At 43.9% G+C, this 24,854-nt stretch overlaps 1 protein-coding gene across 4 annotated transcripts; it reads left to right on the top strand.

The window, feature by feature from the left end:
• The first annotated feature begins 442 nt into the window (after positions 1 to 442).
• On the top strand, positions 443 to 22,867 carry LOC115151529 (mitofusin-1). 4 transcript variants are annotated; one of them, XM_029695538.1, is made up of 18 exons: positions 443 to 628; positions 1,394 to 1,535; positions 1,687 to 1,822; positions 3,219 to 3,381; positions 3,929 to 4,053; positions 4,477 to 4,585; positions 6,511 to 6,618; positions 11,473 to 11,626; positions 12,319 to 12,386; positions 13,640 to 13,761; positions 14,044 to 14,170; positions 14,388 to 14,492; positions 14,685 to 14,787; positions 16,686 to 16,912; positions 20,804 to 20,971; positions 21,276 to 21,472; positions 21,836 to 21,970; positions 22,313 to 22,867. In XM_029695538.1, exons 2-18 carry the CDS (start codon positions 1,415 to 1,417, stop codon positions 22,380 to 22,382), a joined length of 2,238 nt encoding a protein of 745 aa, XP_029551398.1. In that variant the 5' UTR covers positions 443 to 628; positions 1,394 to 1,414; the 3' UTR covers positions 22,383 to 22,867. The 4 variants fall into 4 exon arrangements, with proteins under 4 accessions (XP_029551398.1, XP_029551401.1, XP_029551400.1 ...); XM_029695541.1 differs by having other exon boundaries at positions 444 to 598; XM_029695540.1 differs by having other exon boundaries at positions 444 to 628; positions 1,404 to 1,535.
• The last annotated feature ends 1,987 nt before the right edge of the window (positions 22,868 to 24,854 follow it).

Raw genomic sequence — 24,854 nt, 5'->3', positions numbered from 1 at the left:
CGCAGTCATGTTTAAAATTAAGGTGAACATATTCATATGGATACATTTCAGCCTTTTGTTGTTTTCTATGTTTTGTAACATGCTTCAATAAGCATTGTTAAAAGTCAAGGTTTAACGAAAACAAACATATTCTGTCAGATTGTGTCAGATACAGTAACATTATTAATCCACATTAGTCCATATTGTCCCTACCAGTTTAGCCAACTATCTGCAGCTGTTTGGTAACGACGTTGACATACATATCTTGCAGTGACATATGGTCAACTTTGGTCCTAGAGCTGTTGCAGACACCATCTTCTTAAATAAGAAGAACTCTAGGTTTTAATGCACTCAGTCAAAAACAATACCTGGGCCCTTTGCCAAAGGTGAAGAGGGGGGCACCAAGGAGTTGGTTACATTCTTTGGCCATTGATTGGATGACTCGTGGTCACATGTCAACTCGTTGACATATAGTTCTACCCGTTTGCCCTGACCGTTTGGAGCTGTTGGGACTCAGTAATAAATTAAACGTTAGCTAGCGACCTGTATCAATAACATTACTAAATATTGACTATTCATTATCGGCAATAAAGGTTACACCTGTCGGTGGTATGAAAAGGTAGCTTTGGCCATCTCGCCTGAAGTTGTGGTAAGGGGAATTCAATTGACTACCATGAAGATAGCTAACGTTAGCTAGTTAGCTGACATAGGACAATGACGCGCGTTACAAAACAGCTGAATTTCAATCATGCGAAATAACACATTTGTTAGTTAGCAATGTGATATAACAAATAACATTTGTTTGTAATGTAAAGAAATTCCAATGTTTGGTAGGTAGTTGGTTCCCTCTAATGACTTGTTAAAAAGCTGGGTGCAAATAGCTAACGTTAGCTACCCAGCCACATTCTTTCAGTCAATATGTTTGTAGACATGTCACTCACTGTACGGTTACTCGACCTTTAGCTAGTTGCTCATGTTTTGTCGACTGCTGGAATGTTTTGTAGCCAACCACTTGTGTTTTCATTTGCTAACCAAATCCTGTTAACCAACACAGACATGTAGCTAGTTGTGTCATACATAAGTCTTACAATAGTAACAGCTGTTATTTGGCTTTGACTCATGAAGGCTGATTATGGAATTATTATAATTATTTTAAAGTTGTGGTGTGAATGTCTGTTAGCTGACTAGCTGTGTTCATGGGGAAAGTGGTGGTGATGATAATAATGCTAAGTATCTAGCATGGTCCAGGCACATGCTCTGGCATCATGGCTAGTCAATATGTCAAGGGACAGACTTGTCAGTATTTGGGGATAAGGACAACTTGCAGTGTATAATGAGGTAGTGCACTAAGTATCATGAACATTCCACCTTTTTTGTAATGTGCATACTTTCTGTCTCTCTCTCTCTCTCTCAGATCAGATCAGAAAGCTGAAGCATGGATTCTCCTCAGGACGACTTCTCTCCACTCAAACGCTTTGTAGTGGCCAAGAAAAAGATAAGTGATGTGTTTGATCAACTGCTGGAGTATGTGAAGGAAGGTTCGGTGTTTGTAGAAGGTGAGTGTGCTGTATAGTAAATCAGATATCGGCCACATTTTGAATGTCAAAGTAAATAATCGAATGCAGAAAGGGTTTGCTTTTTGTTATTTTGTGAGTACACTGTTCTCTTGTTTTTTTCATTTTTTTTCTTTGTTGTGTGATTTGTCAGAAACTTGTCGGAATGACGCCTTAGAGAACATTGCAAGTCCGGAGCAACAGGAGCAGATTCGGGCGTATGCCGGCAAACTGCAAACTATAAAAGATGTGCTGGCGCGCAGACACATGAAGGTGGCCTTCTTTGGCAGGTAAATAAATGCGTGTAGTCTGCTGCATTTTGATTTCTCCACTCTTTTGCATGTGTTTTTTTAAATGTATTTTACACAGCTTCCAGGCTAGAACTGAAGTGTGCAACCACTTTTGATCAAAGATCAATGCATCATGACATTGAGTTTGGCCTTTGTTGATCAGTTAACATTATTCATGTTACACCATTGCATATTAAACACTGTATTCTACTTTAGTAGATGCTTGGTGTCCCAAGCTTTCAGCTTTGCTAATTGAGGATGATGAAGAAAAGGTGCTGTTCTGCTTTCACTTTCCTTTTTACTGCGGTTCACTTTCGTTGAAACTGCTCTGCTCCATCAGGCTTTTATCTTATGAAACCGGTCTTCTTTATGAATCGTCTCAACCTATGTGGTAATTTAACATTCTGTATGTGCTAACTAGCTGTTGGACAAGATTCATAATGACAAATTGCCTAGTCATAAGCCAGTAAACCATAACAGGTTGAAATTCCTGTAGTTATTTCCTCATGAGATTGTATGTACAGTTGAAGTCGAAGTTTACATACACTTAGGTTGGAGTCATTAAAACTCGTTTTTCAGCTACTCTACACATTTCTTGTTAACAAACTATAGTTTTGGAGAGTCAAAAGAAATCAGCTAAGACCTCAGAAAAATATTTGTAGACCTCCACAAGTCTGGTTCATCCTTGGGAGCAATTTCCAAATGCCTGTAGGTACCACATTCATCTGTACAAACAATAGTATGCAAGTATAAACACCATGTGACCACGCAGCCGTCATACCGCTCAGGAAGGAGGCCTACAAACCTGACTCAGTTCTGTCAGGAGGAATGGGCCAAAATTCACCCAACTTATTGTGGGAAGCTTGTGGAAGGCTACCCAAAAAAGTTTGACCCAAGTTAAACAATTTAAAGGCAATGCTACCAAATACTAATTTAGTTAACTTCTGACCCACTGGGAATGTGATGAAAGAAATAAAAGCTGAAATCAATCATTCTCTCCACTATTATTCTGACATTTCACATTCTTAAAATAAAGTGTTGATTCTGACTGACCTAAGACAGGGAATTTTTACTCTGATTAAATGTCAGGAATTGTGAAATTGAGTTTAAATCTATTAGGCTAAGGTGTATGTGAACACCCGACTTCAACTGTTTTTTACATATATTTTTTTATTATACCTTTTATTTAACTAGGCAAGTCTTAAGAACACATTCTTATTTTCAATGATGGCCTAGGAACAGTGGGTTAACTGCCTTGTCAGCTCTGGGATTTGATCTTGCAACCTTTCGGTTACTAGTCCAACGCTCTAACCACTAGGCTACGCTGCCGCCCCACACACTGTTTGATGAAAATGAGGAGTCACTATAGACCTCTTACGTTGTGTTCTTTGCCTAGGACGAGTAATGGGAAGAGTACAGTGGTGAATGCCATGCTGAGGGACCGGGTGCTGCCCAGTGGCATGGGGCACACCACCAACTGCTTCCTGAGTGTGGAGGGCACGGACTCGAACAATGCCTACCTCAAGACTGAGGGCTCAGAGGAGGAGAAGAGCATCAAGGTAAGTTCTCTGGAGATGTGGATATACTGGCTGGAAGATCAGGCTAGCTCTTCTTACCCCTCATACAGTGGGCTTTACACCTTCAGTGGAGTTGGAAACGTGCTACCTGATTGAGTTACTTAGAGATTAACTCTTCTTACCACTCATACATAGTACCCTCAGTCACGTTTTTCTTTCTGACCCTCTAAGCAATTCATTATTAAACAACTTTAGTCTAGATAAGATTATTATGCCGTGTTCAACTTTGACCTAAGACACAGCCTCAACTTTGACCTAAGACACAGCCTCAACTTTGACCTAAGACACAGCCTCAACTTTGACCTAAGACACAGCCTCAACTTTGACCTAAGACACAGCCTCAACTTTGACCTAAGACACAGCCTCAACTTTGACCTAAGACACAGCCTCAACTTTGACCTAAGACACAGCCTCAACTTTGACCTAAGACACAGCCTCAACTTTGATTGCATACAAGTTGTCAGTCAGGCAGAGTTTGAGGGCCTTGAAATCCATTTAAATTATACTATGACTCCCTCTTTCTCTCCAGACTGTGAACCAGCTGGGTCATGCGCTGCACATGGACCAGAGTCTGGACGCAGGCTGCCTGGTCCGAGTCTTCTGGCCCAAGACCAAGTGTGCCCTGCTCCGAGACGACCTGGTCCTTGTAGACAGGTACAGTAACGTTACCCTGACAACGCTACCACACCTTTCAATTACACCGCTGGTCTTAACAACTTGTACAGTGCTCCAGAGCTTTACGAATAGCAAGATATCAGACACTGATGATCGTTATATACACAGATCACTTATCAACTAAACACAAAGGCTGAAGAAGTGAACGCACATTTATCTTTTTTGCTTTTCTGTGTGCCTCCCTGTTTGAGGATTGCAATTTTACCTCTGTGTAGCTTGTTTGGAGTCCATACAGTGTGACCTGTACTATTGCTAAGTAGGATAACTAGAATAGCCATCAACCACCAGTGTCCCAAGCCCCATGGTAAGGATTGACCATCAGTAAACGGAGGTTGATTAGGCTGTATTACTCTGAGAAGCAGTGGCCTTGACCTGCTCTAACACATCCTCCATCTTTTTTAGCCCTGGGACAGATGTCACCACGCAGCTGGACAGCTGGATCGACAAGTTCTGCCTGGACGCTGACGTCTTTGTGCTTGTGGCCAACTCTGAATCAACCCTCATGAACACGGTAACAGAGCTCACCATCTGACCAATCCCAACAGGATCTAGACAGAGCTGACCAGTCAATGCATCCACCTGAAAGATTGAAAAACTTGTCTTGTAGCAGAGCTTCCAGGAGCGCAGATAGCTGTGTGCTCACGGATTTTTCTAATGGATTCATTTTAGTTCTTTTTCCACCACAAACATCCTGGTCTTTTTGGAGATGGGAAATACAAAAGGGTTTGATTTAGTCATGTTAACAGTTCTATCAAGAGGTTTATGTGTTCTATAAAGCAGTTCTATCAATGTGTTCTATAAAGCAAAAATGTTAAGCTTATTTGACGCAGCCACACTGAACAAAAATAAAAGCAATTTTAAAATATATATATTTTTAAGTTAACCTTTTTATTTAACTAGGCAAGTCAGTTAAGGTGTAATGATCATGCTGTTTAAACAGCTTCTTGATATGCCACAGCTGTTCTTATTTATTTAACTAGGCAAGTCAGTTAAGAACAAATTCTTATATACAACGACGGCCTACCCCGCCCAAACCCGACAACGCTGGGCCAATTGTGCACCGCCATATGGGACTCGCAATCACGGCCGGATGTGATACAGCTTGGTTTCGAACCAGGGACTGTAGTGGCGCCTCTTGCACTGAGATGCAGTGCCTTAAACCGCTGCGTCACTCGGGAGCCCAGGTGGATGGATTATCTTGGCAAAGGAGAAATATGCACTAACAGGGATGAAACAGATTAGTGCACAACATTTGAGAGAAATTAGATTTTTGTGCATATGGAACATTTCTGGGAACTTTTAGTTCAGCTCATCAAACATTGGACCAACACTTTACCTGTTGCGTTTTATATTTTAGTTCAGTACAGAAGAAATTGTCAACGTTTTTGAACTATCTATATCTTTTTTTTAAAGAAAATCTTTGCAAATTAAGCAGCTTGTTAAGGGGTTGTAACTTTAACTATGAGAATTGGTATGTCAACTGACAGTAAAGGAAGTGTTTTCTTTCCAAAGCTTGTTAGTCATCAGTGATAGGATACGGCCGGCTCCATTTTGCTCCAGCACTCTGTCTGCCGACGCATTCATGTTATGTCAGAGGCACGTAGTCAATCACTGGGCTCTCTCGTTACCTGTGCCAAATCTCTTCAAGGCACAGGTCCCGTTTCCCCCTCTCCTCACTTACCATTTTGACTATGCACCCTAGGATACCCAGCCTCTGATTTCAATCACAGAACCCAGTATATTGTAAGCTCTATAAAGTACATTAGATTAGCGTTATTAGACTGTGATAATGTGATGCACCTGGACACACTTGTTACGCAGATGAAGTGAAGAAGCATTTGTTCTGCTTTAGATTAGGTAGTAAACTCCACTGTTTGATAAATAAGACTCAGTGTTTCAGTGACTGGAGCCCTTTTCTTAGCTTATTAACTATGTCATAACCTACAGTATCTTCGTGACCCTTTACAAATTCCTATCTCCTTCCCCGATAGACTGAGTGAAAGTGTGTACTGCACCTTCTCTATAGTAAGGGCGTGTTTATGTATTTAGAGCACTTGCACGTGCAAACACGCTGTATTTACACAGAACTGCATTGGGACACCTTATCTCTGAATTGTTTGTAAAGGTTAAACACATGGGGAAGTCTGGTGTAGACTGTAAAGTTTGACTCCGTGCATGTGCCCCTGGCAACGAGGTTTCCAGCCTTGTGTCAGCCAGCTGTCTGTGCCCTTCGTGTCTGTCCTTCCAATATCTATACCCCGCTCTCTCTTCCAACTGTCCTGTAAAATTTAAATCAATAAAATACAAAAGGAATTCAGAATTCTCCTTACATAAAAATATAATTAGATCCAAAATAAAGGTTATCACTACACTTTGGTGTTAAGACTTAATTAGTGCACTAACAATTCCTGACCTTGCATTTTTCTTGTTTTCCAGGAGAAGCATTTCTTCCACAAGGTGAACGAGAAGCTCTCCAAACCCAACATCTTCATTCTCAACAACCGCTGGGACGCCTCAGCCAGTGAGCCGGAGTACATGGAGGATGTGAGTGACTTAATGGAAGTTAAGAATTAGTCAAATTGGAAATTACCTTTATTACTCCAGTTGACAATCAAAGTGTGTGTGACTGACAATTATGGACAATAACTATGAACAAAATAAATGGTCTTAAAAGCTATGAAACATTTTAACAGGGAATTATTATTAGTTTAACTAGGCAAGTCAGTTAACATTCTTATTTACAATGCCGGCCTAACCCAGACGATGCTGGGCCAATTGTGAGCCGCCCTATGGGACTCCCAATCACAGCCGGTTGTTATACAGCCTGTAATCGAACCAGGGTCTGTAATGACTTCTCTAGCACTGAGATGCAGTGCCTTAGACCGCTGTGCCACTGGGGAGCCCCAAAAAGAACTCCACAACTCCCCCCATTAGCCTATTCAGAACCAATTGTCATCTAATTTCACCCTGTTTTAATAATACGTTTTCTGTATATTTGTCAATTGCTCTGTGACATCACTGGGGGAATCACTGAGTAGTGGACTGGCATATTACATTTACATTTGAGTCATTTAGCAGACGTTCTTATCCAGAGCCACTTACAGTAGTGAGTGCATATTCAGCTTTTTAGGTCATGTTGCTATCCTATGAAGTTATTTCAGAATAAAATGTTTTGACAAACGCCACAACCCTGGTGTTGCAAGCTCCATGCTCTACCAACTGAGGCACACGGGACTATGTGCCGATCATTACAGATGTAATGGCATAACAAAGGGGGGAATTATTTAAGGTAGGGTTTCAAATTCCAGCAGATGGGAATGAACACTGCTGTCCTAGCTTCAGGGGAAGTTTATTCCTCCGTTGGGGTGCCAGGACAGAGAAGAGCTTGGACTGGGTTGAATGGGAGACCTGAGGTGGCAGTATGATGTGCTTGGGTTGGGATGTAGGGTTTGAGCCTTATGGTAGGGACGGGCAGTTTCTCTTGCTGCACCTTAGGCAGGTATTGTCGTGAATGCGTGCTTTGACTGGAAGTCAGTGGAGTGTGTGTGTGTGGTGGAGCGGGGAGACGTGGGGGAACTTGAAGGTTGAACGCCAGGTGGTCTGCAGTGTTCTGGATAAGTAGCAGGGGTTTGATGGCACAAGTGGGGAGCCCAGCCATCAGCGAGTTGCAGTAGTCCAGACTGGAGAGGAAAGGTGCCTGGATTAGGACCTGCACCACTTTCTGTTTTGAGGTAGGGTTGTACTCTACAGATGTTGTAGAGCGTGAACCTGCAGGAGCGAGCCACTGCTTTGATGTTTGCGGAGAACAACAGGGTGTTGTCCAGTGTCAAGGTTCTTTGCTCTCTGGGAGGGTGACACCACAGGCAGGCCTTCCCCGGAAGAAAGAGCAGCTATGTCTTGTTGAGTTTGAGGTGTTGGGCTGCCATCCAAGTTAAGTTTTCTGCCAGGCACGCAGAGATGCGTTTCGACACCTGGGTGTCGGGGGGGGGGGGAGTAGTCATTCGCATAGCAATGATAGGAGAGACTGTGAGGATATGACAGAGCTGAGTGACTTGGTGTATAGAGAGAAGAGGGCCTAGAACCGAGCCCTGGGGGACACCAGTCGTGAGAGTATGTTGAGTGACCTGTGTGCAGAGACGGCCTGCCCTGAGAGGGTGGAGAGTAGGATTGGATGGTTCACGGTGTCGAGGGCAGCGGATACATTTAGGAGGACGACATTAGAGGACAAAGATTTAGCTTTGGCACTGTGGAGAGCCTCTGACACAGAGGAGCAGTCTCTGTTGAGTGACACATCTTGAAGTCTAGCAGGTTAAGGTAAAAAACACGCTCAAGTGTTTTTTATTTTTTTTATTTTTTTTATTTTTATTTTTTTTGAAAGGAGACTGTCTGTAGTTAAAAAAAATAAACATTTTACATCTGTCGTCGAGGGTTGTCTTGTTGAGGGGTGGGTTCAATTTCCTCTCAAAACACAGACCACTTCTAATACAGTTAACAAAGCACTTGCTAGTGTGGGCGATTTAGGCCTGGCTCGCAGTCGGCGTTCCAATTCATTCGATGGGGTTGAGGTCAGGGCTCTGTGCAGGCCAGTCATGTTCTTCCACACCGATCTCAACAATCCATTTCTGTATGAACCTCGCTTTGTGCACGGGGGCGTTGTCATGCCGAAACTGTTACCACAAAGCTGGACGCACAGAATTGTCTAGAATGTCATTGTATGCTGTAGCATTAAGATTTCCCTTCACTGGAACTAAGGGGCCTAGCCCGAACCATGAAAAACAGCCCCAGACCATTACTCCTCCACCAAACTTTACAGTTTGCTCTATGCATTGTGGCAGGTAGCGTTCTCCTGGCTTCCGCCGAACCCAGATTAGTCCGTCGGACTGCCAGATTGTGAAGCGTGATTAATCACTCCAGAGAATGCGTTTCCACTGTCTCCAGAGTCCAACGGCAGCGAGCTTTACGCCACTCCAGCCGACGCTTGACATTGTGTGAGGCTGCTCGTCCACGGAAACCCATTTCATGAAGCTCCTGACAAACAGTTCTTGTGCAGACGTTGCTTCAAGAGGCAGTTTGGAACTCGGTAATGAGTTGCAACAAAGAACAGACGATTTTTATGTGCTTCAGCACTCGGTCGTCCCGTTCTGTGAGCTTGTGTGGCCAACCACTTTGCGGCTGAGCCGTTCTTGCTCAGACGTTTCCACTTCACAATACAGCACTTACAGTTGACCGGGGCAGCTCTAGCAGGGCAGAAATTTGACGAACTGACTTGTTGGGGAGGTGGCATCCAATGATGGTGCCACGTTGAAATTCACTGAGCTCTTCAATAAGGCCATTCTACTGCCAATGTTTGTCTATGGAGATTGCATGGCTGTGTGCTTGGGTGCAACGGGTGTGGCTGAAATGGCTGACTCCACTAATTTTAAGGGTGTCCACATTTGTGTGTCTGTATTGTATGTCAATTTACAGTAACTAATCAAAGCTGGTGGATATTCTCCTGTTTGATGGACCGGGAGTCACTTAGAATCAACTTGAGCGCCCTAGTCTCCACAGCCAACTTTCAACTACTAGGCTACTGTACTGTGGTCGCAGTATTGACGACAAATGCTACAGTCATTTCAATAAATCAGTAAAGTACTTCAATAAAGTAGCCTACCTTTAGCTGGCTGTCATGTTCCAGCAGGCCTAATGAGTTTATGATCCATTTTTGTACTGTGATTATTTTAGCTCACGATTGCATGACCAATGTTGCAAATGTGAAGTGCTTGATCATATAGGCCTGTTGGATGTTCAACATATATGTATTTTTATTTCTAGAATCAGATACTTATATGAATGAATAGGCAGGTCCGTCTTAATTCTGGTATTAGGCAATCGGCTGTTAATTTCACAAATATTAATCCCTTTCACGTTTTTGTTTCTTTCTATAGCCTCTGCTGTAGTAATATGCTGCAGTTGCTTGATTATGTCAGAGTGATGTCAAAGTCCATTGTTTCAGAACGCCAAACTTCCAGAACGTTCATAAGTACTTTGCAAACTGTTGGTTTAAAATTCATCACTTATTTTTGTGGATCATATGTTCATAAATGGAATGTGAATGTATTTCCTTGTTCCATATACAGTGCCTTCAGAAAGTATTCATACCTCTTTTTTGTTACAGCCTGAAATCAAAAGGGATTAAATATTTTCTTTCACCCATCTTCACATGCTATCCCATAATGACAATGTGAAAACATGTTTTTAGAGATTTTTGAACATTATTGAAAAATTTTCCATAAGTATTCACACCGATGAGTCTTTCTGGGTAAGTCTCTAAGAGCTTTGCACACCTGGATTGTACAATATTGGCAGTATAATTTTATTTTTTTAATTCTTCAAGCTCTGTGAAGTTGGTTGTTGATCATGGCTAGACAGCCATTTTCAGGTCTTGCCGCAGATTTTAAGTTAGAATTGTAACTAGGCCACTCTGCAGCATTGTGTTGCCTTGGTAATCAACTCCAGTGTATATTTGTCCTTCTGTTTTAAGTTTATTTTCCTGCTGAAAGGTGAATTTGTCTCCCAGTGTCTGTCTGGAAAGCAGACTGAACCAGGTTTTCCTCTAGGATTTTGTCTTTGCTTCGCTCTATTCCTTTTTTCTTTTCATCATAAACTCCCTAGTCCTTGCCATAACATGGTGCAGCCGCCACCATGCTAGAAATGGTGATGATGTTGGATTTGCCCCAAACATAGCAATTTATATTCAGGACATAATGTTTTTTTCTTGCAGTTTTACTTTTGTGCCTTATTGCAAACGGGATGCATGTTTGGGAATTTCATTTTTTTTAAATTATTTAACCTTTTAATTAACTAGTCAAGCCTTTCGGTTACTGGCCCAACGCTCTAACCACTAGGCTACCTGCCGACCCATTTTAAATTTGGGGTGTAACTCAACAAAATGTGAATAAAGTTGAGGGGTGTGAATAGGTTCTAAAGGCACCTTTATTTTTATGCATTAATTTTAAGATTTTAATTTAAGTAAATATAGTTTAACAAATTTACCCTAAATGTAAAAATTTTAACTGCCACTGGGTAATAATTTTAGAACCAGAACGGAATGGTCGGGAGGAAAGAGATTTCCAAACGTTCCAAGCTGTCAAAACCATTAGTTTGAGACTGAGTTGTCAACAAAGCTGTGTTGTATTCTTTCGGTATGTCATAGTTAATTTTCATGCATTACACGCTCAAACATATATATATATTTTTCAACACGAATGACAATTATGACAACCGTGGACATTTGCATTACAATGAATCGTTACCCAGAATTCCGTGTTCATACACAGCTCTAGGCTCTGGAGTTTTTGTTATTGCTATGGACTCTTAACATTGTGGTGATGTTGCTGTAACGTTCCCCTCCTACAGGTTCGAAAGCAGCACACGGACCGTTGCGTCAACTTCCTGGTGGAGGAGCTGAAGGTGGTGGACCGGGAGCAGGCGCCCAACCGCATCTTCTTTGTGTCAGCCAAGGAGGTGCTCAACTCCCGCATGCAGCGCGCCCAGGGTATGCCAGAGTCTGGTAAGCCCGGCCGGTGGTGGTCAAACGGGGGGGGAGTGTAGGCAAGCGTGTGTGTGTGAATAGTGGTAAACCATGGTGTCCACTGTGGTCAAACCAGGTGTTGGGTGTGGATGGATTGGGTGTGGGGTGAGCAAGCAGGCTCACTCAGGCCATGGGTTTTGTCCTGTCCACACTGTGTCCCTGATGGGCTTCTCCAAATTAGATCCACAGTGTCCCCTCCAAACAACACCTCCCCAGCCAAGCTATAAAACAAACTGGAACTTCACTATCAACTCTTGTCAACACCAGCTACATGGGATCGAGGCACTTATGCAGTCCATTGGCTCACATGCTTCAACATGACCTTTTGTTTGGCTGGTGTCTGTCTTGAGCTCTGTTTTTGGCCTGGCGCCCATCTTCTCCGTCTGTAGTTTCTGATCCTTTCTAGGTTAAAGGGATATTTCACTTTGGAACTGTTAGCTTATTTTCAACTTACCTGATGCTTTTATCACCACCTTTCAAAAGCGAGTGGACCAAAGCGGTGCTCTGCAGAGCTCTCTCCCAATACTTTTTAAATCACTGCTAACTGATACAAAAGTGAAATGTCCCCTTTTTTTAAAAATTAATTTTGTAGTAGTTTATAGACAAAATGGTACCAGACTCAGTTTTGGAGAGATGTGGTGATCTTTGGATGACAATATGACGTTTCCCAGGTGGCGCTTTAGCCGAAGGTTTCCAGGAGAGGCTCAAGGAGTTCCAGAGTTTCGAGAGGATATTTGAGGCAAGTGTTTGTGTGGGTGTGACAATGTCTAACACCACTCGTTCTCAAGCCTCCCATGGTTTTAATGATTTAAATACAACTAATTTAATAAGAGAGCCCCACAGTATGAATGAAATGACAGAAGTACAATGAAACATATTCCAAGCAATCAGGATGAGTTAAAACAATGTGTAGTTAAGTCAAACAGTGGCGGCTCCTCAGGGTGCAGCCCAGGACATTCGGAACATGTAGAGCAAGGCATACCAGGCTCTGTCTCTCTGAATTCTCTAGCCTGGCTTTTCCAGTGGGACTCTGAACATAGTGTTGGAGCGATGTTGGACGAGGGACAGAACTGTGTCAAAGTGTGTGTGCTTGTTATAGTAGAGAAAAGATTAGTAATAGAGAAAATTCCTTGTCTAAAGCTCAGCTTAGTTACGCTGCCCCATACCATTTACCTCTATGGGGTCGGGCACCTAAAGGGAAAGCTGTGTAATGGATAGGAGGTTAACTAGATAATATTCCGTGCCACTGCAGATAGTAGTGGTGAACCATTCTAATCACTGTATCTCTATGATCCTGTGCTGTGAGAAACAACTCTAGTCTTTCCATCTCATCACCGGACTACTCGTCTCTCCACCAATCACGCGTCTCCAAACCAAGCCCGCCCCGCTGACTCCCTGCTTAGGCCAATCAATGTGCATATTACCATCAATCTGCGTCTTCATTGCTGAAGTCTAGATTTGCTTTGGCGAGGATCATCAATTTCTTTCAGTTTAATTTTCATTCTGTTCACTGTCATTTGTTGCATTCTGTTCTGTTGCCTGCATTTTGTCTGGTCAGAGTTGTTTTATCTTCAGGAAATACTAATCTCCCTTTCTTAGAATTGCTGTACTTCTCCTATGATTTTGCTATGTCTACACTAACACGTTACTGTGAGCCTAAGAACCAAGGGGCTGTGAGACTTGAGATGCAGAGCTGCTGCCGGAATTCTTTTTTTCATTTTTTTTACCACTTGATTTATTCCACAAATTCCCCCATAAATTGCGGCAGCAGGTGTATATCTTGTCCTTTTTTGTCCTGCCTATACCCTTTTCACACGTGGTGACCCGACCCAAACTGTTCTGGCTTCACATGGTCCTTTTCAAACTATGGTGGATGCTTATGGCGCAATCAAGCCAGCACAGCTTGGTTGGGCTCGACTTAGTAGGTTGAAAAGCCCTGTAGGTCGTGTCGCAGCCCCCCCATCACAGTAACGTGTGGTACTGGCCTCCCAGGAGTGTATCTCGCAGTCAGCAGTGAAAACAAAGTTTGAGCAGCACACTATCAGGGCCAAGCAGATCACTGAAACGGTCAAAGCCATCATGGACGCCATCAACATCAAGGCAGCAGAGAAGAGGTGAGTGTTCTCTGATCCGTCCACTCACAACCCATCCCTCTTCTTCCTGGATGATCTGTTTTATTCAGTCATTCCCAAATGTTTTGTATGGAAATGGTAACATTTATGATTTAGCATTGTTCTCCAATGACTAAGATGTTTTAAAATGTTAGGTGGGTTCCAACAGGGCAGGCCCAGCACTTTTCTAAGTAGTATGGATATTGGAACACAAACCTTTGCACTTCCTGTGGAAGCACTGACTTACTACGTGTCCCACCTTACCACTTCCTGTGCGTCCTCTAGAGTGGCCTCATTGGAGGACCGTGAGTACCAGACGGACCGTTTGGAGTTTGTGACGAACCAGCTCCAGCTGCTCATAGAAGACATCAAGAAGAAGATCAAGGCTGTCACAGTGGAGGTGGAGAGCAAGGTAAACCGTGGCTATCGAATAACATGACTGTTTACAATATGTTTTGAAATCCCTTAAAGCCTTATAACACTGCAGGGAATGGCCTTTCCTGGTCATGCTGCCAATGGCATTTTATGGATTTAATACAGCACTAATCCTCAATCCAGTCCAAGGGTTACTTACCCCAGATGGTTAAAAATGTTTGTTTTAGCCAGGTACTGACAACTGTTTTCTCAAGGTGTCCAGCGCCATGGGCAAAGAGATCTGTCGTCTCAACGTGCTCATCGAGGAGTTCCACTCGGACTTCCACCCCTCGCCCCACATCCTCAAGCTCTACAAATCAGTGAGTTTGAGTACTGTTACACCAATGACTGACACACAGGTCTTCTCCATGAAATGGAAGCGTTGTCACTGATGTAGCACACGGAGCATTCAGGTTCGGACCATCAGGACTCTATAACATCTCAGTAGTGACCTCTCTTCTACGCACTCTGTTTCTGTAACCACTCCATGACCTCCTGACCCTCCCTTACAGGAGCTGCTGAACCACATCGAAGAGGGCATGGGTAAGAACCTGGCCTTCCGCTGCTCCAACGCCGTCAACGCCTCTGTGCAGTCCTCCCAGAGAGACATGATCGGTAGGTAGGGAGCAGTCCTCCCAGAGAGACGTGATTGGTAGGTAGGGAGCAGTCCTCCCAGAGAGACGTGATTGGTAGGTAGGTAGGTAGGTAGGTAGGGAGCAGTCCTCCCAGTGAGACGTGATCGGTAGGGAGCAGTCCTCCCAGAGAGACGTGATCGGTAGGTAGGTAGGGAGCAGTCCTCCCAGAGAGATGTGATCGGTAGGGAGCAGTCCTCCCAGAGAGACGTGATCGGTAGGTAGGGAGGGAGCAGTCCTCCCAGAGAGACGTGATCGGTAGGTAGGTAGGTAGGTAGGGAGCAGTCCTCCCAGTGAGACGTGATCGATCGGTAGGTAGGTAGGTAGGGAGCAGTCCTCCCAGAGAGACGTGATGGGTAGGTAGGTAGGGAGCAGTCCTCCCAGTGAGACGTGATCGGTAGGTAGGTAGGTAGGTAGGGAGCAGTCCTCCCAGAGAGACGTGATCGGTAGGGAGCAGTCCTCCCAGAGAGACGTGATCGGTAGGTAGGGAGCAGTCCTCCCAGAGAGACGTGATCGGTAGGTAGGTAGGTAGGTAGGGAGCAGTCCTCCCAGTGAGACGTGATCGATCGGTAGGTAGGTAGGTAGGTAGGGAGCAGTCCTCCCAGAGAGACGTGATGGGTAGGTAGGTAGGGAGCAGTCCTCCCAGTGAGACGTGATCGGTAGGTAGGTAGGTAGGTAGGGAGCAGTCCTCCCAGAGAGACGTGATCGGTAGGGAGCAGTCCTCCCAGAGAGACGTGATCGGTAGGTAGGTAGGGAGCAGTCCTCCCAGAGAGACGTGATCGGTAGGTGGGTAGGGAGCAGTCCTCCCAGAGAGACGTGATCGGTAGGTAGGTAGGTAGGGAGCAGTCCTCCCAGTGAGACGTGGTAGGTAGGGAGCAGTCCTCCCAGAGAGACGTGATCGGTAGGTAGGTAGGTAGGTAGGTAGGGAGCAGTCCTCCCAGAGAGACGTGATCGGTAGGTAGGTAGGGAGCAGTCCTCCCAGAGAGACGTGATCGGTAGGTAGGTAGGGAGCAGTCCTCCCAGTGAGACGTGATCGGTAGGTAGGTAGGGAGCAGTCCTCACAGAGAGACGTGATCGGTAGGGAGCCGTCCTCCCCAGAGAGACGTGATTGGTAGGTAGTTGGTGCACCATGTAACACAACCCCATAATAAATACTATATTTAGGCTAGCCCTGGTCATGACTAGTCTGGTCTCAGATCTGTTAGCACTAACTGATCTGGGATAAGGTTTGGTCATGACACCTACTCATAGCCCCCCCCCCCCCCCCCCCCCCCCCAGTGTTTGTCATGAGGTGTGTGTGTGAGTGACACGGCCACCAGTCATAAAGCAGACCGACGTCAATGTTATTGACCTCTATAATGTTCAGGACTGAGACTATTGCAGGAGGGAGTAAACCAATTGAATGAGGGGAGAGTACGCCTAGCGCAACAGGATTGTTCCGTATTGCTCTCTTCTCACCCATCTATTCCTCTTGGATCATTGTGTATTTAGACACTATTATGGAAAGGAGGGCCCTTTTTGTTACAGTTGAATAGGTTGCCAATTCAGGTTCTATAACACAGCTTCCACTAATCCAGTTCTGTCAAATCTCTGACTTAATGGAAATCAGGAAGCATTCAAAGTGTTTGGGTCTGATGTCATCTAGACCCTTCAAACTTAACTCTGGACCTTGAAGACTGTTCCACTGTCTCCTCCTCCCCCCCCCCCCCCCCCCATTGTACCTGTTTAATTAGGGACTGATTTAGACCTGGGACCCCAGGTGGGTGCAATGACTGATCAGGTAAAACAGAACCAGCAGGCTCTTCACTCGTAGGGTTAGAGTTGAATACCCCCTGCTCTAGATTGGTGTCATTGTTTCCTTCCTTGTTTTCCCACCACCAGAGAGTCTGCTGCCTCTGCTGCCCCCTGCTGTTCAGAAACAGATACAGATGGTGGTGCCCTGTCACAAGTTTGACCTGAGCTATGACCTGAACTGTGCCACGCTCTGCTCGGACTTCCAGGAAAACATAGAGTTCCAGTTCTCGATGGGTTGGACGGCGCTGGTCAACCGCTTCCTGGGGCCCACCAACGCCAATCGGGCCCTCATGCTGGTCGACAAGAACTTCCCGGTAAGGTGGCTCCAGGGTTGAAGTTTCCCCTAGATGCAGACTTAGAATCAGCTTCCTCGACCAATCTTAACCATTGGTGAGTGGGAGCCTGTAGGGGGCAACTTCACCTTACTCCAGTAAGGCATGAGGGTGAGAAATGATGGGGATAGATGTCATCTGTAGTGTATTATGTTGTATAAAAGGTATGACATGTTATGACTGTACTAGATGGTTAAGAGTTGTGATGCTGGTCGACCAGCATCTTCAGGTAACCACAGTTAAAACACATGGGTGGGTTGAATGGTAACTCCAGAGTGCAGGGTTCAATCCCCACCTCTCTCACTGTCTCTTCCATCTGTGTCTTCATCTGTGTCCACCTCTGTTTCCATGTCTAATCAAGCATCACAAAACCCAAGGCTGAGGAACAGTCGTTGGTGAGGATTGGTGATATGTTCTTGGTGTTGTATAGATAGTTTTGGTCATGAAGTGTATGTGGACACCTGTTCGTCAAACATCTCATTCCAAAATCATGGGCATTAATATGGAGTTGGTCCCCCCCCTATAACATCCTCCACTCTTATGGGAAGGCTTTCCACTAGATGTTGGAATATTTCTGCAGGGACTTGCTTTCATTCAGCCACAAGAGCATTAGTGAGGTCGGGCGCTGATGTTGGGCAATTAGCCCTGGCTCGCAGTCGGAATTTCAATTAATTCCAAAGGTATTTGATAGGGGTTGAGGTCAGGGCTCTGTGCAGGCCAGTCAAAGTTGGAAGCACAGAATTATCTGGAAAGTCATTTGTATGCTGTAGCATTACGATTTCCCTTCACTGGAACTAAGGAGCCTAGCCCGAACCATGAAAAACAGCCCCAGACCATTATTCCTCCTCCACCAAACTTTACAGTTGGCGCTATGCATTGGGGCAGGTAGTGTTCTCCTGGTATCTGCCAAAACAAGATTTGTTAGCTGGACTGCCAGATGGTGAAGCGTGATTATCACTCCAGAGAACCTGTCTATTGCTCCAGAGTCCAATGGCGGCCAGCTTTACACCACTCCAGTCGACGCTTGGCATTGCACTTGTGTGCGGCTGCTCGGCCATGGAAACCCATTTCATAAAGCTCCCAACTATTGTGCTGACGTTGCTTCCAGAGTAATTTTGGAACTCTGTTGGGAATGTTGCAATAAAGGACAGACGATTTTTACACACTACGTCCTTCAGCACTTGGCGGCCCCGTTCTGTGAGCTCGTGTGGCCTACCACTTCACAGCTGAGCCGTTGTTGCGCCTATACATTTCCACTTCACAATAACACTACTTACTGTTGAGCAGAGCAGAAATTTCATGGACTTGTTGGAAAGGTGGCATCCTATGACGGGCCGTGTTGAAAGTCACTGAGCTCTTCAGTAAGGCCATTCAACTGCCAATGTTTGTCTGTGTAGATTGCATGGCGGTGTGCTCAATTTTATACCTGTCAGCAATATGTGTGGCTGAAATATCAGAGTCCACAAATTTGAAGGGGTGTCCACATACTTTTATGTGTATGTATACAGTACCAGTCAAAGATTTGGACACACCTACTCATCAAATCAAACTTTATTTGTCACATGCGCGAATACAACAAGTGTAGACTTTACCGTGAAATGCTTATTTACAAGCCCTTAACCAACAGTGCAGTTCAAGAAGAGTAAAGAAAATATTTACCAAGTAGACTTAAATAAAAAGTAACAATAAGAACAACAATGAGGCTATATATAGGGGGCACCGGTACTGAGTCAGTGTGTGTGTGGGGGTACAGGCTAGTTGAGGTAATCTGTACATGAAGGTGGGGGTAAAGGGACTATGCATAGGTAACAAACAGCGAGTTGCAGCAGTGTACAAAAGGGAGGGGGGGGTTCGACGTAAATAGTCCGGTAGCGATTTTATGAATTGTTCAGCAGTCTTATGGCTTGGGGGGTAGAAGCTGTTGAGGAGCCTTTTGGTCCTAGGCTTGGCGCTCTGGTACCGCTTGCCGTGTGGTTGCAGAGAGAAGTCTAACTTGGGTGACTGGAGTCTGCCAATTTTATGGGCTTTCCTCTGACACTGCCATTCAAGGGTTTTTCTTTATTTTACTATTTTCTACATTGAAGAATAATAGTGAAGACATCAAAACTATGAAATAACACACGGAATCATGTAGTAACCAAAAAAGTGTTAAACAAATCAAAATATATTTTAGATTCTTCCAAATAGCCACCTTTTTGCCTTGACAGCTTTGCACACTATTGGAATTCTCTCAACTAGCTTCACCTGGAAGGCTTTTCCAACAGTTTTGAAGGAGTTCCCACATATGCTGAGCACTTGTTGGCTGCTTTTCCTTCACTCTGCCGTCCAACTCATCCCAAACCATCTCAATTGGGTTGAGGTCTGGGGATTGGAGGCCAGATCATCTGATGCAGCACTCCATCACTCTCCTTCTTGGTCAAACAGCCTGGAGATGTTGTGTCATTGTCCTGTTGAAAAACAAATGATAGTCCCACTAAGTGCAAACCAGATGGGATGGCGTATCGCTGCAGAATGCTGTGGTAGCCATGCTGGTTAAGTATGCCTTGTATTCTAAATAAATCACTGACAGTGTCACCAGCAAAGCACCCCCACACCTCCATGCTTCACGGTGGGAACAACGCATGCGGAGATCATCCGTTCACCTACTCTGCGTCTCACAAAGACACGGCGGTTGGAACCAAAAATCTCAAATTTGGACTCCAGATCAAAGGACATATTTCCACTGGTCTAATGTCCATTGCTCATGTGTCTTGGACCCAGCAGGTCTCTTCTTATTATTGGTGTCCTTCATGAAGGCCTGATTCGCGCAGTCTCCTCTCAACAGTTGATGTTGAGATGTGTCTGTTACTTGAACTCTGTAGAATTTATTTGGGCTGCAATTTCTGAGGTCCAGTTAACTCTAATGAACTTATCCTCTGCAGCAGAGGTAAGTCTGGGTCTTCCTTTCCTGTGGTGGTCCTCATGAGAGCCAGTTTCATCCTAGCGCTTGATGGGTTTTTACGACTAAAAGTTTCTTAGTGCAAAGTCCTTAATGTTCCATATTGACTGACCTTCATGTCTTAAAGTAATGATGGACTGTTGTTTCTCTTTGCTTATTTGAGCTGTTCTTGCCATAATATGGACTTGGTCTTTTACCAAATAGGGCTATCTTCTGTATACCACCCCTACCTTGTCACAACACAACTGATTGGCTCAAACGCATTAAGAAGGAAAGAAATTCCACAAATGTAACTTTTTAACAAGGCACACCTGTTAATTGAAATGCACTCCAGGTGACTACCTCATGAAGCTGGTTGAGTATGCAAAGCTGTCATCAAGGCAAAAGGTGGCTACTTTGAAGAATCTCAAATATATAAAATATATTTCGATTTATTTACGTTTTTTTTTTTTGGTTACATGATTCCATGTGTTATTTCAGTTTGTCTTCACTATTATTCTACAATGTAGAAAATAGTCAAAATAAAGAAAAACCCTTGAATGTGTAGGTGTCCCAACTTTTGACTGGTACTGTCTGTATGTTTAAACATGACTGAAATAGATGCATAGTAGATATGTTTTAACATGTAATGAATGATATAGAATAGACATGCCATCGATACCACTTCAAAATATTAACTAAATGTGTCGTTCTCTTTATGTTCCATTCATATTCTGGCTTTTATTGAAGTTACTGAGTTGTAAATGACCTGCTCCGTTTGACCAGTGAAACAATGGATCAGTTTGGAACCCAGGTTATCATTAGTGGTTCTTATTCAAATTAACTGGTAGTTCATTTCCTACATTGTCTCAATAACATCCCAGGTTTAGTATGTAATATTAGGAATCCCACCACACTCTCAGTAAGCCTGTGTCTGTCTCTCCTGTCCTGTTCAGATTACGCGCTCCCTGTCCACCACACCCTCCAGCGGACCCTCCAGTGTTGCCATTGCCCAGCCCCAGGACGCCGCGCTCTCCCAGGAGGACCTGATGATGTCCATGGCCACCAACATGGCCTCCCTCGCCTCCCGCACGTCCATGAGCATGGTCATCGTCGGAGGAGTGGTGAGTGGTAGTCTTTCTGCACCCATCCTCCAGGTCACCAATCTGGCAACCTGTTTACAGTTATACAGGGCTACACTGTATGGCTGGGGCTTTAATCCAGCTGCAAGAGGCAGATGGCAGAATACTTTTATTTTCCCCCACAAAAATACAACTTTGTTTTTCCAGAATGTAGGTGGGTGCTGCTTTCCAACTTCCCTTCAATGTTTTGGAAACAATTTTATATCAACCCCCCCAGATTAGGCCTGTCAACCCATAGCGGTACACTGATCAAACTACAACCCACCTCCTCTCCCGTGTGTCCTAGGTGTGGCGAACAGTGGGCTGGCGGCTCATAGCCCTGTCGGCCTCCATGTACGGCCTGCTCTACCTGTGGGAGAAGCTCACGTGGACCACCAAGGCCAAGGAGCGCGCCCTGAAGCGCCAGTTTGTGGACTACGCCACAGAGAAGCTGCAGTTGATTGTCAGCTTCACCAGTGCCAACTGCAGCCACCAGGTCCAGCAGTAAGTACAGTCTGCAGCTCTGGGAATAAGGATACTCTTAAAGGGGAAGTTTCCCCTGACATCAAGGTTTGTTTCTATTGTAGACTGCTTTTGAGGTATGAAATATATCCTGTGTCATCTGTCGAGTAGATCTTGTGGTGTGCATTCAGACAAATCTGCAGGCCTCAATTCCAGTACAGTAACTCATAGTTGAGCCTCATATGTAGATGTTTCTGAAGACACTTCCTTTATGAATCAATTCACTACTGATGTAATGTATGGGGCTGAATCTGCTGATAGACAAATCTATGCCCCCACCCCATCTTTTCTGTCAAATGGGTAATAAAATAAGTGATAAAATGCTTTGATCTTTGCATTGCCCAGGGAGATGGCCACGACCTTTGCTCGGCTGTGTCAGCAGGTTGACCTGACAAAGAGGGAGCTGGAGGGAGAAATCAGCCGACTGACCGCCAAGGTCCAGACTCTGGAGACCGTCCAGTCCCGCTCCAAGATCCTGAGGTCAGTCTAGCTATCTCCTGGGTCCAGTGTTACCCCTACCATTGCCAACCCTGCATAGCTCTGTTAAAATAATTCACACCCCAATGGTTTCCATTTTTGATGCCCGTGGCGCTTTAGTGTTTTTCCTCAAATGTCACGTCATTTCTTCACCATTGGTTGTATTGAGGGTTAAAGGTCAGTTGTAACCTTTGAACTGCATGTGTAGTTTATTTGTTTCTCTTCAGTTGAACGGCATTCATTTACAGTAGGTGTTTTGACCTCAGTTATAATTGGTTCTACAATAATATTGTACCAATAGGTGTGGTCTGTGTGTAACAGCTTTTTTTTCCTCCATGGATTCAGGCACAAAGCCACAGAGTTGGAGAGGCAGTTGGAGAATTTTACAGACCAATATCTGAATCCCCATCATTGATGGACTGGTCCTCTCTTCACTGGAGCCTCAGTCCTGGCATTGACTCGCCATGCCTGGACTCCCCTCCCCCTCAAAGAAAATATGTCAACGCTTGATAGTATTCCTCCTGGAATTTCCCCACCTCAAAACAGATGTTTCTCCAAGAGTTTTGTGGAAGTGTCCAGTCTTCCACACACATTATAGAGAACAAACTGCCTGTATTACAAACTCAAACTATGAATCAGTTGTGTGAATACAGTTCCAAAGTTGGAGACATAAAACCTGGGCCGTGATGAGGTTGGGTGCTGTATATTGATACTTCTGCTCTTAACTGTGAATATGCCTTTTACTCATGAAGTAAATGTGTGTTTAGACAAATGTAGGCATGTGATTTTCATTCAGTGCTGAATTTGTTCTGGTTCACCCTTTACTGGTACCCCCGTTGTATAAAAATACAGACATCATTTGGAAAGTATTCAGACGGCCTTTATTCCCCCCCAAAAAAATATTGCTCATTGATCTACACACAATACCCCATCAAGGCAAAAGGTGGCTACTTGGATGAATCTCAAATATATTTTGATTTAACACATGATTCCATAGGTGTTATTTCATAGTATGTCTTTACTATTATTCAATAGAAAAACCCTTGAATGAGTAGGTGTCCAAACCATTTTTACATTTATTTTTTACAATGGGGTACCAGTGTCAAGGACAACCAGATTCAGCTCTGAATGGAAATCACATGCCTAAATGTTGTCTAAACACTCTCAAACTTACTTCAGGAGTTAGTGGTTAGTGAAAGGCAGATGCGGTTATAAAAGCAGTTTTTTTTTGTTGTTGTGAGGGACCTACTTGAATTCAGCGGAAATCCATTTGACTAAAGGAAAAATGCATTTTCTCTTCAGAAGCAAATTTTTTTTTTGAGTCAACTACTTATGAGTCATGTCTGACTGAGGAAATACAGTGTAGATAAGATTAACTATAAGCATTTTGTAGTTCCTCTGCTGTTTGTTCCATCATGACGGGTCAAATTAGTAACCTCCACTTTGTAAAAATAAAAGTTTTTCTTGAATTAATTTAAATACCTAATTTACCAGACTTTATTAAAATAATATGCTATGTAATTATCTTAGATGTTTTTTTTGTTTTTTTTTCAAGAATCGCGTTTGTTGTAGAATCTAATGGACTCAAAATGAAGATGGACTCCACTTCTTAAAAGTTGAGAGGGGATATACAGTGCCTTGCAAAAGTATTCATCCCCCTTGGTGTTTTTCCTATTTTGTTGCATTACAACCTATAACTTAAATAGATTTTTATTTGGATTTCATGTAATGGACATTCACTTCACCAATTTGGACTATTTTGTAACAACTTGTTTAAAAAATATTTAAAAAATATTTAAAAAATTGAAAAGTGGTGCGTGCATATGTATTCACCCATTTGCTATGAAGCCCCTAAATAAGATCTGGTGAAACAAATTACCTTCAGAAGTCACAAAATTAGTTAAATAAAGTCCACCTGTGTGCAATCAAAGTGTCACGTGATCTCTGTGTGTGTATATGTGTGTTATATATAAATATATTACACACACCTGTTCTGAAAGGCCTCAGTCTGCAACACCACTAAGCAAGGGGCACCAAGGAGCTCTCCAAACAGGTCAGGGACAAAGTTGTGGAGAAGTACAGATCAGGGTTGGATTATTTAAAAATATCAGAAACTTTGAACATCCCACAGAGCACCATTAAATCCATTATTTAAAAAATGAAAGAATATGGCACCACAACAAACCTGCCAAGAGAGGGCCGCCCACCAAAACTCATGGACCAGGCAAGGAGGGCATTAATCAGAGGCAACAAAGAGACCAAAGATGACCCTGAAGGAGCTGCAAAGCTCCACAGCGGATTGGAGTATCTGTCCATAGGACCACTTTAAGCCGTACACCACAGAGCTGGGCTTTACAGAAGAGTGGCCAGAAAAAAGGCATTGCGTAAAGAAAAAAATAAGCTAACACGTTTGGTGTTCACCAAAAGGCAAATGGGAGACTCCCCAAACAAATGGAAGAAGGTACTCTGATCAGAGACTAAAATTTAGCTTTTTGGCCATCAAGGAAAATGCTGTCACGTGCAAACCCAACACCTCTCATCACCCCAAGAACACCATCCCCACAGTGAAGCATGGTGGTGGCAGTATCATGCTATGGGTATGTTTTTCATCGGCAGGGACTGGGAAACTGGTCAGAATTGAAGGAATGATGGATGGCGCTAAATACAGGGAAATTCTTGAGGGAAACCTGTTTCCGTCTTCCAGAGATTTGAGACTGGGACAGAGGTTCACCTTCCAGCAGGACAAAGACCCTAAGCATACTGCTAAAGCAACAATCAAGTGGTTTAAGGGGAAACATTTAAATGTCTTGGAATGGCCTAATCAAAGCCCAGACCTCAATCCAATTGAGACTGTGGCTCAGTTGGTAGAGCATGGTGTGTGCAACGC

The sequence above is a fragment of the Salmo trutta genome, chromosome 17 (genome assembly GCF_901001165.1).
Source record: "Salmo trutta chromosome 17, fSalTru1.1, whole genome shotgun sequence".
Lineage (NCBI taxonomy): Eukaryota > Metazoa > Chordata > Actinopteri > Salmoniformes > Salmonidae > Salmo > Salmo trutta.
Note: the sequence above shows the minus strand (reverse complement) of the source record. Positions and strands in the feature narration are given on the sequence as shown.